Source organism: Falco cherrug, chromosome 7 (assembly GCF_023634085.1).
Source record: "Falco cherrug isolate bFalChe1 chromosome 7, bFalChe1.pri, whole genome shotgun sequence".
In the NCBI taxonomy this organism is placed as follows: domain Eukaryota; kingdom Metazoa; phylum Chordata; class Aves; order Falconiformes; family Falconidae; genus Falco; species Falco cherrug.
In genome coordinates, this window is record NC_073703.1 from 44,246,345 (window position 1) to 44,258,674 (window position 12,330).

At 37.3% G+C, this 12,330-nt stretch overlaps 1 protein-coding gene across 2 annotated transcripts in view; it reads left to right on the plus strand.

Moving 5' to 3' along the window:
* PTPN21 (protein tyrosine phosphatase non-receptor type 21) overlaps window positions 1-12,330 on the plus strand; it is a 47,700-nt gene that overhangs the window by 17,582 nt on the left and 17,788 nt on the right. For both annotated transcript variants that reach the window (XM_005446925.4, XM_055715984.1), the window contains exons 4-12: window positions 928-1,025; window positions 3,551-3,618; window positions 4,030-4,100; window positions 5,417-5,504; window positions 5,708-5,796; window positions 7,938-8,025; window positions 8,745-8,824; window positions 10,770-10,830; window positions 11,351-11,435. In XM_005446925.4, the coding sequence (XP_005446982.2) occupies window positions 928-1,025; window positions 3,551-3,618; window positions 4,030-4,100; window positions 5,417-5,504; window positions 5,708-5,796; window positions 7,938-8,025; window positions 8,745-8,824; window positions 10,770-10,830; window positions 11,351-11,435 (728 nt within the window). The remainder of the gene's footprint in view (window positions 1-927; window positions 1,026-3,550; window positions 3,619-4,029; window positions 4,101-5,416; window positions 5,505-5,707; window positions 5,797-7,937; window positions 8,026-8,744; window positions 8,825-10,769; window positions 10,831-11,350; window positions 11,436-12,330) is intronic.

Genomic DNA, 12,330 nt, shown 5'->3' on the forward strand with positions numbered 1-12,330 from the left:
CCTGGGTTTAGTCCCAGCTATTCTTGTGCATGTTATCTGTCATATGGAATACTGCTTTTTTGTAGGAAGATCCAGAAGAGTCTAAATAATATTTATAAAATGTCACTGTATTTAAGAGGCTGTTAAAGGGTGAGGGAAGAGAGCCATTATTTAGCCTGATTAAAATTTGTGTGACCTTTCTCATCACTGAATAAATTGCAGTACATGCTTCTATGTTCTCAGTATTAAAGCCTTACTTCACAAGAGTTAGCATACAATATGAGGAAGTTAAGCTTTTAAAACTAGACTTAGAGAAGACAAGTGTCCTTCTTGGCAAAGTCTGTGTAGCTATAATGGCATTTTTTAGTTTTGAGGTGTTATGGGCTAAAGATAGGGTGTTCCATGGATTACTGAAAGGGGCAGAAGAATTCAAGAAAACAGTGGTTCACGCTGTTGACACATGGCACAGCTAGTAGTGGCTGCATGTACAAGAGATGACCTAGGAAGAGGTCAGATTAAAGGGAAACTATATGGTGCCTTGAAAGCGAGAACAAAATGTACTCAGAAATTGTAATGCACAAATGAAAGTCACTATTATGATTAAAGGGGTGTGCAACATTAGATCTATTGGAAGGGAACGCAGCAATACAGCAGCAGTATACTGAACATTGTAAAGAGGAGATAACACTATTAAGGAAGGAACTAGTAAAAAAAGTATAAGGGTATGGTAGTAGACAGAAATCGTGGAGACTTTGTTTTAAGAGGTAGCAATATTTGATTCTGCAGTGACATGTGAAAGCTAAGGGAGGTGTGGGTCTGAATGATGAGAAAGAATACCCTTCACACAAACTGGGGAATGCAGAGAGGAATAGGAAATGCAGGCATATTCATCTGCACTCTCTTTAAATGGAGAAGACCATGTTAGCTTTTTCTTTTTTCCCCATGTAGGTATCAGTATTATTTGCAATTAAAGAAAGATATCTTGGAGGGCAACATTCCTTGCACACTGGAACAAGCAATACATCTGGCTGGTTTAGCTGTTCAGGGTAAGTAAGGCAATTGTGCCAATTAGCCAATGTTGCCTTAGAAATTTTGGTGATACATTTTCTATTTATCACTCGAAGACTCAATGCAGTAAGTTATGGAAGGCTTGCTCCTTAGACCTTTGTCATACGGGCTGAGGACGGAGAGCAGTGGGATCACTGGCCCTGAACTCGCTGGCATTTCTGTGCAATCCTCAGAGGTCTGTCTGGGTATCTAATGTATTTTCAGAATCTGGGTTTGAATTAGACATTGGAGTTCCTTTGGGGGAAAAGACTTTTGTTGTCTGTTTACATTAACAGACCTGGCATCTGTTTCTGTTAATGAAGACTATTCTGACACAGTAATGAGAGAGAGATGTTTTAATAAATAACTGAATTTGAATATACAGTACTACTTGTATCTCCACTTTTTCTTCCAAATATCCTAACATGCAGGATTATTTCAAGTTAGTATGCAAGACTGTTAACAATTCTGTGTTCCAATCACTCCTGAAGACACTTTTCTGTGTTACCTAAATGGCTGCTTTATTTTTCTTAACTGCAGTCAGATGGGATATACACCAGAGAGCCACCAGTCCTAAGTCTGTCTGCACTGATTGTGTCTGGTGTTCCCTGCTAACACAGCTGTTTGATATTAAATCTCTCAAAATAAAAGTTTTTAATGGAAACACCTTTGTTTAGTGTGTTTGTTTATTGCTTCACAGTGAATGCCAGGCCAGTATATTGAACACCAACTGTAAATCTGCCAAAATTTAAAGGGACATAAAATCACTGGCAGTACATACATACAACTTAAGGGTTTTGGTGGGTTTTTTTGTTGTTGTTTGTTGGTTTGGGGGGGGGTGTTGTGGTTTTTGTTTTGTTTTTAATTATATGGGTTGGTAGTATCACTTTAAAGATGACAATTATGTTTTTTGAAAATGTGGTTACCAGTGGAGTAGGGTGAATGATATTAGTGTCCTGTTTATATAACAGTGAATCTGTTTAATCCAAGCTACAATTTAATGGTCTTCAACTGACAAAATCTTGCTTTGTTATTTTCATATCTTTGGACAGCGTAAATGTGTCTCTGCTCAGTGAGTTGTTTATAGAAATCTTTCAGTATAATCCTCTTTCCAGATGGAAAACATTTATCCTTTTAGTTTTCACATTCCTTTTTCAGTCTTGTGTAAGAGAGAAGCTGTATGTGTTGATAACACAGTGAAAAAAGAACTCAGAAAAAATGCAGGTTCTAAATGAATGTGCTCCGATGACTGAAATAGCTTATACCAGGTAGGTTAGTTAATTTTAGCTGGTGAACAAACAGAAGCAGTTGTTTGCTGTTTTGAGTGAACCGGTTTCAAGAATGATCTGTATTTGAAATCATTACAATAGGCTGATATGAAACACTGCGTTATCTCAAGTGCTGTGTTGGTGTAGCGTGTCGCCAGTTCTCCCCTTTTGTCATAAATAACTTGCATGTTAATTGTTAATGCTTCATACAAATTTGGTTTCTAAAGGTCTCTAAAATTATACTATTATGGATGAGAATCTGTGGTAACATAAATAGGATCTGTGTGCTTAGGGACTGTGTGTGTGTTTTTGGGAGCAGCCATTCTGTACAGACTGCTGTTCTGCAGTTTCTCCTGTCAGACTGGTGCATAACTTTTCCAATTTAGAATGTTTTATTTCTCTTCTTTGAAATGTCGGCTAGTTTTTTCCTGGAAACAGAAAAAGAGGCAAAGTCCTTGGAATGCCCTTTGGCATGACATAAAATCAAAACTGTTGTTAACATCAAAACTGTTATTAAGTCCCTTCTGAGCGTGCCCCTGAGCCTGGGAAGGCTTCTAGGTCCCACTTTCTGCACATCGGGGTGCAGGGAGCTGTAGAAGGCTTGAGAGCAGAGGGGTGCTCCAGCTGCACTGTGCAGTGCCTCAGTCCAGTTGCAAGTTAGAGCAATACTGCAAATAATTAACTGACAGGAGGAAATAAAGAAGATTGAGCTAGGCTTTTCTGAGGCAATGGGCACAAATCGAAATACAGGAAATTTCATCTCGACATTATAAATTTTCTGTTGTGAGAGTGGTGAGACACTGGAACAGATTGCCTGGAGAAGCTGTGAAGCCTCCATCCTCTGCATTCAAAATGTCAGAGGAGAAGGCTCTGAGACAGTCTGCTGTAGCTGACCCTGCTTAGGGCTAGATCTCCAGCAGCCCCTTCCAACCTCAACCATTCTGTGATTAAAAAGCTAAACAAATAAAACCCCAGGGAACTAAGGAACTTGGAGCAGCACTATAATTGTTTTCATTTCCTCTCCTTTCCTATCCATAAGGAGTGTTAATCAATTTTTCTGAACAAGATAAAAAGATGGGATGTGGTTTTTCTTTTCCTCTTTATAAGCATTACTGGTTAGTTTATTCCATTGTTTTACTTTCAGATCGTAGTTCAATAGGATGGAGATTTGCTACTTGGAGATCCTGCTGCAATTGATCGCGTATTGAATCATTTTGTTACAAATGTTTGAATCCAAGAATTTTTTTATTTTTTAGCTGATTTTGGAGACTATGATCAGTATGAATCTCAGGAGTTTCTACAAAGATTTGCTTTGTTTCCAGTGGTAAGTACTTATTTAATCTGATTTAAATTCTTAAATTGATAAATTTAAATTTGAATATCTTAGATTGGTAAATACAAGTTATTATTAAAGACTCCATGATTCATCTACCTTACTGCTCCCTAGGTTGTCAGTCAGTAAAGGTTTTCTTTGAGACTGGAGTGAGGTATGATACCTTATATTATACAGAAGCAAAGATATTGCAAGATCTTTTCCATTTTACTGTATATTACGCTGACAAGAAAGTTGGGGTGGAGATGTTTGTTTGTGCTTTTTGATTTTGTTTGGGTGCATATTACAGCATCTAAGCTGCAAGACTAGAATGGAGAGTTGAGTCACTTGTGTAAAGAATATAACCATTTAATTTTGTAGAATTTTTTGTATTTCATACTTTAAATGCTATCTTACCTTAAGGGTTGGCTACAAGAAGAAAAAATATTAGAAGAAGCGACGCAGAAAGTTGCCTTGCTACATCAGAAGTACAGGTAACATTTCTGAAACTCTTTGTTGCTTAATTTCAGTGTGATTGCTTCAGTTGCTCAGGAAGTTGGGAATCTCAGGAGACAGTGTGACTAATTTCACCTGCCATTTAAATGAGTTTTTTCACTGATAGACCTGCATTAGAATTACAAGAATTTTTGCTGAATCAAAGTGAAAAGAGAACAGAATGACCAGTAAAATAGATGAGAATATTCTTATTGAGAATTAAGAATACAGGACATGATTACATAGTGTGACTTCACCTGCATAATGTTTCTGAAACTTGTTTATATGAAGTTGTAACCTCAGTAAGGATGTTTCTTGATAAACATTAGCCGATACTGAGGGCAGTAGAAATATAGAGACAGTCATTGTTCCAGAAGGCTTATGATCTTCAGTAAAAGGTAGCTCAGATGTAGCAATCCAAGAGAAAGGAAAGTTCTCTGTTGTCAGTTCATCAGTGAAAAAAGTTTGTGGCTATGTGAGAATTATTTTTTCCTGTGTTGCTTTAGAACAACAGTTTGAAATTTTAAAATCCCTTTCTCTTTGAAATGCATTTGTAACAAGATTGCACGGTTAAGGTTCAGTAAAGAAAACTTAATCTGCATGACATTAGGAAAAAGTGAAGAAACAGAGACTGATGATTGAAGACCTATTGAAACATAAAAATGAGCATGACAGGATTTTGTGGGTAGAGATAATGTCTTCTATGAGATCAACTGAGGTAGGTAGGGAAATAAAAACTTTTAATCCATGTGACACTACTGCATGTCTGTGAGAAAACTGTCTTTGCCACTTGGCCTAATTAAAAAAAAAAAAAAATAAATCACCTTTACCTACAGATCCTGTCCTTCTCATGTTTTCAAACTGTTACAGTTAAAATCCTGTCAACATTTAGAAAATGACTCTGTGTGAAGCATCAAACTTCATCTTGGTCCTAAACATGTATCCTGCAATAGGAGAAATTCAGGTCTTGAACATATGTGCCAGAATAATTGTTCCGATAAAGTGAGAAAATATGGTGACAAGGATGGATTTGAAGAAGAATGTGATAATTTTCTACCATTAGCAGAGAGGATAATTTTAACTGGTCTGTTACCATTTACCTTTAGAGGTGCCTGAGAGGAATAAGTTACTAGAATCAAAGTGTAAAGGCTGAGACAAATGTATCAGCCATTGGTACAGGTGAAACTAGGATGTTTTGAAGGTTGCATGGATATCTCGGGGATGTTTTTCAAGTTTTGACAGTGTCAGTCAGAGTAAAACAAAGGGGTTTTTTTCTTATTGACAGTACTAGCTGATTGTTCTTTTTCATTTGTAGAGGCCTTACTCCTCCTGATGCAGAAATGTTATATATGCAAGAAGTAGAGAGAATGGAGGGCTACGGTGAAGAGACCTATCCTGCAAAGGTAAACAGGGCTTTGATCTTTGTCTCAGCTGCGCTCTTCCCCCTATGTAAAAAGGGTCACTTCCTGCCAAAAATAAATAAAAACCAAACCCATGCCACCCCTTTTCTCCTCCAGAACAGTAAAAGTAGTTGCTTCTCATGTTTCTTTGCTTTCAAAAACTTTTTTTCCCCTGTATTTGCATAAGTTTTTGCAACTTCTTACAGGACAGCCAAGGAAGTGACATATTCATTGGAGCATGTCTTGATGGTATCTTTGTGAAACACAAAAATGGTCGTCCTCCTGTTGTATTTAGGTTAGTATTGTTCTTTATCAAAATATCTTTGTGCACATCACATTTTATGTGTGTTCCTCACTAGCACGAATGACTCTTAGTTATGGTGTGTATTTATTCATAAACCTAAACATATTCTTCTAGTTGTCACGTTACAGTAAATACTGAAATCCTTGGGAATTTTTCAACATACCGACTGCAGGATGAATCTCTTTAAGCCAGATTAATTCCAAGAGATGAATTTAATATACATCCCGTTGCAAAATATTTATTGAGTCAAAAAGGAGCAATTCTCTGCACATAGAACACCTTAAGCCCTGAGATGGGCACATCAGTTTACTTAGCAATATTCAATTGTAAAAATTATCCAGGAGTTCCTTTCATATATTATATAGAAGACATAGAGGACAGTCACACTATAACATTTGTTTCATTATTTTGGATTCATACGTTGTTTTAGTTCATTATTTAATGTTCTGATGGTTAAGTTGTAGACATAAGCATGTCTGCAACTTACCTAACAGTTAAAATTCAATCTTCATGTGAAATGGACCGATTCCCACTGACTTCAAGAGGGGTTGCTTGGGAATCTTTGGACAGAATTTGTAGTAAATTTAAAAGCATACCTATTGAGATGTTTATAAAATGACTCTTAGTAATCTGTCATTATCATCAGAGCAAGAAAGGCTTTATTCTTAGTGAATTTTAATCTTCTAGAATTGAATTTTTGGCTGAATATGAACAGAATCTTGAAATCCACTGGCCCAGCAGTTAGTGGAACTCGTGGTGAATTTCTGGGGTTAGAGAAAGTAGCAACTGTGCTTCTTTCTATTAGTGTTTTTATTTAATAGAATTTTTAGATTCTGTACCACTAACCATCCTTCACAAAAATCTCTCTACTTCTGCTGATAGGAGAGATGATGCCAAGTTCTTTTTAATTGTGTAGAGTGGCAGAAGTGCCCTACTCTGCTTTCTTGCAGAATGAAGCAACAACAGCTCTGCTGTCTGACTTTCCAAGCACACAAGGGAGAGAGATGAAGTTTTGTCCATGCATTTCACATAATTTCCCAAGGAATTGTAGATGCGGTGTCAGTGTAAACATAAGAAAAAAGTTGCACATTGAAAAGCATCAGAAAGTATTAATATTCCAATTTCAGGGCCCAATTTTCTGTTCTGTTGCTTATCTTTTGTATGACTGTGAGCAGTTCTACCAGGGATAAATATATCATGGTATTTGTGTGCATAGACAAATGACCCATTAGTACAATTTACAAAGAACTGGGTTATTCTTCAGATTGTTTCAAGTAATGTCATAATTGTGTCCATAAATGCCTATGAACCAAGGCCTTAAATTTGAGGGGTCTTTGTTCTACATCAAAACGAGGACGTTAATTTTTTTTATACCTCATGCATATGATGGTGAGTAGCTATAGAAAATGCCATCAGCTACCTCTATATAATGAAAATGGAAGTAATATAAATACCTTTAGAGAGAGTATTGTATGTAGATCATACCTTTTCCCTGCGTTTGTGCACTACAGAATATTCTTTTTAACAAATCAATGATACAGGCTTTATTTACACTAACATACTACTACTGGATCAAAGTGCATTTATATTTAACAAAAAGTTGAATAAATATATGGTATTCTATTTTCTGCAATTTAACTTTTTCTCATCTGCCGATATGCATGACAGTTCTAGAAAATATGTATAATAATGCCTTAATAGCTCTGTTTAGTGTAGCTTTTGGGTTTTTTTTCCTAGAATGTATGGTTTGCGTTCAAGCAGTAGGGACATTATAATTTACTGATAACTAGATATATCTAAATTTGATCTAAAAAAGCCCACCACCACACTTGGAAGAATTTCAGGTGGAAGCCAAGTAAGAAACTTATTACTGTACGTGCTGTGTATCTTCAAAAGAGTTAGTCACATACACATTTTCCTTTCAGCAGTCATTTAGTGGATATGGAAGGTGATGGTCTGCAACATGTTCATATACATTGATGAGCTTTTTATTTGTCCTTAGTTCTGTATCTGTATTCTTGGTGGTGCTCCACGTGGTGGTGGTGGAACAGAAATGAACTGTTCTTCAGTTGCATTTTCTGTGATTTGAAAGTCAGAGCTTGCCAGTCATGTTCTATCCCTTTTCTCTGCAGGTGGCATGATATTGCCAACATGTCCCACAACAAATCCTTTTTTGCATTGGAGCTGGCAAACAAAGAAGAGACAATCCAATTCCAAACTGTGAGTAGATTTTTAATTTTATTTCTTCTCACTAAGGCATCAGTAAATAGACGCACAAATTAAGACTGCTAATTTAACTCAAAGGCTAAAAACTACTTTATGTATGTTAGCAACTTTGAGCTGTATGAGTGAATTAAAAGTAATAATATTGTCTCTGGCTAGCTTTCTGTGGGAAGGCATTAAAAATCTGACCTTCTATGCTGAGTGCATTGACAGGCTTGGTTCAGGTTGTCATAAACATTTTCATCTATTCCAGTAAAATTTCAAGCATTTTTCTTAAATTATTTTTATCAGTGGCATTTAAAGATAAACATGGTCTTAGAGCTTTGCTGGAATGGGCCACGGCATTCCTTCCAGAATTAGTTTTATGTAGCATCTACCAATTGCCTTTGTCAAGAAGGCAGCTGTTAACAATGTTATGGTGTGATGTATATATGTCTACTGTAAATTGTATTAGTGTTATAGCTGATAAGAGTGTCTTCAACAAAAGGCTTCTACTTTCAACCTTCATAAATCTAATAAAAATGTTAGGCCAGAGTGCATATTCAGGCCTGCAAAGTACAGTTGTGGGGAAAACATGATGACAGTAATGAAGTTATATTAAAATGAAATCAGTGAATGCTAATTTCATCTTAAAAATTTCAGTGGCTTGTCTGGAAGCAAGCCAAGGGTATGCATATTTGGCCTAATATGAAAATTTTGGTTTTGTTTTCTGGCAGGAAGATATGGAAACAGCAAAATACGTGTGGAGGATGTGTGTGGCTAGACACAAATTTTACAGACTAAATAAATGCAGCCTGTAAGTAGAATACTTCAGCAGATATTTTGGTACCCTTGAAGCTTCCATTGGGAAGTGTAATATTTTATGACCCTAATGTCTTTACTGTCCTTTTTAGGTGGTAGTAATTAATGACTTGGGGTTGGGGTTTTTTTCCTTAATCCTTTTTTGAGAAAATACTTACCACCAGTTTCTCAAACATGTTCTCCTTTGTAACAGAGGACAATGTTAAACACCAAAATCTTACCAAAAGTAATATTGTTTGGCCCTTACTGTTGAATCTCAGTGCTGCAACAGACTTCAGTTGCTTTGGGGGCTACTACTGCTAGTATGTCTGTGAACTACTGGAATCACTGGGATTTTGGCCTGGGTTTGAGTGAACTGCTCTGAAAGGACACTCTAGAGGCCTTTAAAAGGGCGGGAAGTGTATGTGAAGCACTTCTGAAATGTGCTGGATTGACAGCTGAGAGGTATGTGGTCCTTTGGATATCCATGGAATCCATATAGCTCAAGTAGCACCAGTGCAAAATAAATTTAATGCAATTCATCAAATTAAATTTAAATGGGCTGGTCTCCAACTTGTAAATCAAGGACTGGAATTTGAGCTACTCTACTGGTACAGCTTTCCTTCAGTTAAGTTACTTCGGTCAAAGAACAGAGAATGTCTTAAAAAAGCACAGTTCCCAAATGTTCTCTTCCTCCTCTTTGTACATGAGAAGATAGCTATGGGGAGGCATTGGTCCAAAATTTGCTGAGGCCAGTGGGAAGATAATGGAATATTTTGTACCACAGATGACTCGCTAGTGTGTTTAATGCTAATTTATTTCAGAAGTGCAAGATTAATTTGGAATGGAGTAGACCTCATACCTCTAAGCTTGTAAACCTGGCTGCCTTTTGAGAGGACTAAGTAGTATTGGTAGATGTAGTACATTTGTGGGACTTGTGCATTGTTATCTGAGTAATGTCAGTTCTATAGGTCTGTATTGAATGTCAGTCTCTAGGATTACTTATTTTAACCCTTTCACCACAGCATGGTTTTATTAACAGGAAAAGTCCTCAAAATATTTCTGATTATCTCTACTCTAAGATTCCCTGTCATCTGGTCCTGCTGCTGAAAACTGTCTTATACATGCCCGTATTAAGTTCAGTTTGTTTTTTTCTTTATCTGTACATGCCTTGTCTTTAGAGACTCCCTGGACTCTCCACCTGAGGAGGGCTCTCAGAAATCTTCCCTCATTCTTTCCCTTCCACGCTTTCCAATCCTTTCTCGTCCTTCACTCCCCAAAGGGTGAGCTGAAAAATCATCTCTCTTTCTGAAATCTGGTAGTTGCTGCATTTGTATTATTCTACTGTCTTTTGAGCTCTGTCTTGCTGCAAGATGCAGGGTAGAGGTGCAGTGCAGGGTGGGGGAAAAGGACCTTAAGGGTTTCTGAACCTTACGTACTGCAGGCAGTCCAACAAATTATGCAAATTTGTTACTGTTAGCTTGAATCTTAGAACATACAAATGCTTGTGCAGTATAGTCATGCTTTCCAATTCCTGTAACCTCTCTAATGTTACATTCTGTAAACAATTTTGTATCTGGTCTTGTAGGACAGGTAACTTACAGTATGAGATTTTATATGGTGTTCAAATCTGGAACTAGTCCCCAGTTACTCTGCTGCTTTTTCTGTCCTGCTGCAGTGCTTTCAGGGTCATCTCCTTTTTATGCTTCAGGGAAAAGAGGCAAAGAAGTGACGGAGGTATTTTGATCCTGGGTTTGTGATTCTGCTCATACTGTGTGCAATGGGGGTTTTATGCACAGAGCACTTTCCTTTTGAGACTGTTGGGGAGGACTATTTAACACAAGGCCTGGTGCCAGAAATGGAGACTGATTTTTTAACTCAACTTAGGAGCACTTTCCAAGGTTTGAAATAGGCCTTGGTGGTGTTAAGAATAATTTCTCACCATAAAATTTCTTCTGTAGACAAACCCAGCCTGTTACAGTGAATCCTGTTAGAAGGCGGTCTTCGTCCAGGATGTCTATGGTAAGGAGAGCAAATAGTTTTATATTTGCATTTTTATGGATTTCGGTTGATTATTAGTTTCCTTCAGTGAAATAAAATGAGCAGTGAAAGAGATGAGTCTAGTATGTGAGGAATTGTTTCTGACTTATAGAAAAAGCTGCTATGTAATATCCGAAGAATGGAATTAAAATAATTGCGATGAAAAAATATTTTAAACACTTCTATTTTTAGTTTGATTGCACTGTCTCTAGGACACTCATCTAGGAGACTCTTAGATGTCAGATGGCAAGATACACTCTTGAGTTGATGGTGTGTGGCTTTGGTTTTGTTTCCTTTTCTTTTTATTATTTCTTTTGTGACCTCACAGGAGAAACCTGCTTTGCAGACTGAGAGAAATGTTTTAAGAATAAGGTTTGGGATGTGTGCTTGTATTATACATTATATATGTAATATTATACATTTTAATATAAAAAACCTCCCAGACTTGTTTTTAAAATAAATCATGAGTTGTTAACTAACATTAAGATGCTTGCTTTCTTAGCCCAAGCCTCAGCCTTATATGATGCCTCCACCACCTCAGTTGCATTACAATGGTCATTATACTGAACCATATGCTTCCTCCCAAGGTAAGTTCACTAAATCCAAGGCCATGCTACAGCTTTAGAAGGTAAAAGCTGTAATTTGCCTTTATAGCTACTTCAGCTAGAGCTGAGCAAATTCATAGGGTGAACATGGGATAGATTTGTACTACAACACTCATTGAAGTGCTTGCTGCTAATCTAGCTGTATAGGCTAACGTGAAATAGAAGCATAGAATCATTTAGGTTGGAAAAGACCTTTAAATCACTGTCACGTCTACCACTAAGCCACATCCCTAAGCGCTGCATCTACATGTGTTCAAATACCTCCAGGGATGGTGACTCAACCACTTCCCTGGACAGCTTGTTCCAATGCTTGACAACCCTTCCAGTGAAGAAATTTTTCCTAATATCCAATCTAAAACACCCCTGACGCAATGTGGGGCTGTTTCCTCTTGTCGTATTGCTTGTTACTTAGGAAGAGACCAACATCCACCTCTCTACGATCTCCTTTCAGGGAGCTGTAGAGAGTGATAATGTCTCCTCCTCCTCCTTTCCAGGCTAAAAAGCCCCAGTTCCCTCAGCTGCTCCTCCTCCATATCCTCTCCTATGGAATATGAGCAAAGTTAGTTATGATAGCATACACAGCAACTATCAGCTGTAGGTTCTTGTGTGAGTTTAAGCTGACAGTTGGTTTTTTTGGTTCATGTACCAAACTGGTACATTATTGTCAATATTGATGTTAGCAGCTGCAAAGAGTAAGTTAAACTCCCAGAAAATTCAGACAAAACAATAAGAAGAAAAATCCCAGGATGCAGGAAGAGAGAAGGTTCTCTCAGAGTTTGCTAGACTACAAGGTGGTGGGAGATTCAAAGGCTAAGGAATTCCACAAGTTATGGAATTGGTATACATTTATTTGAAAAAAGGAAAGAAAAAACCCAGG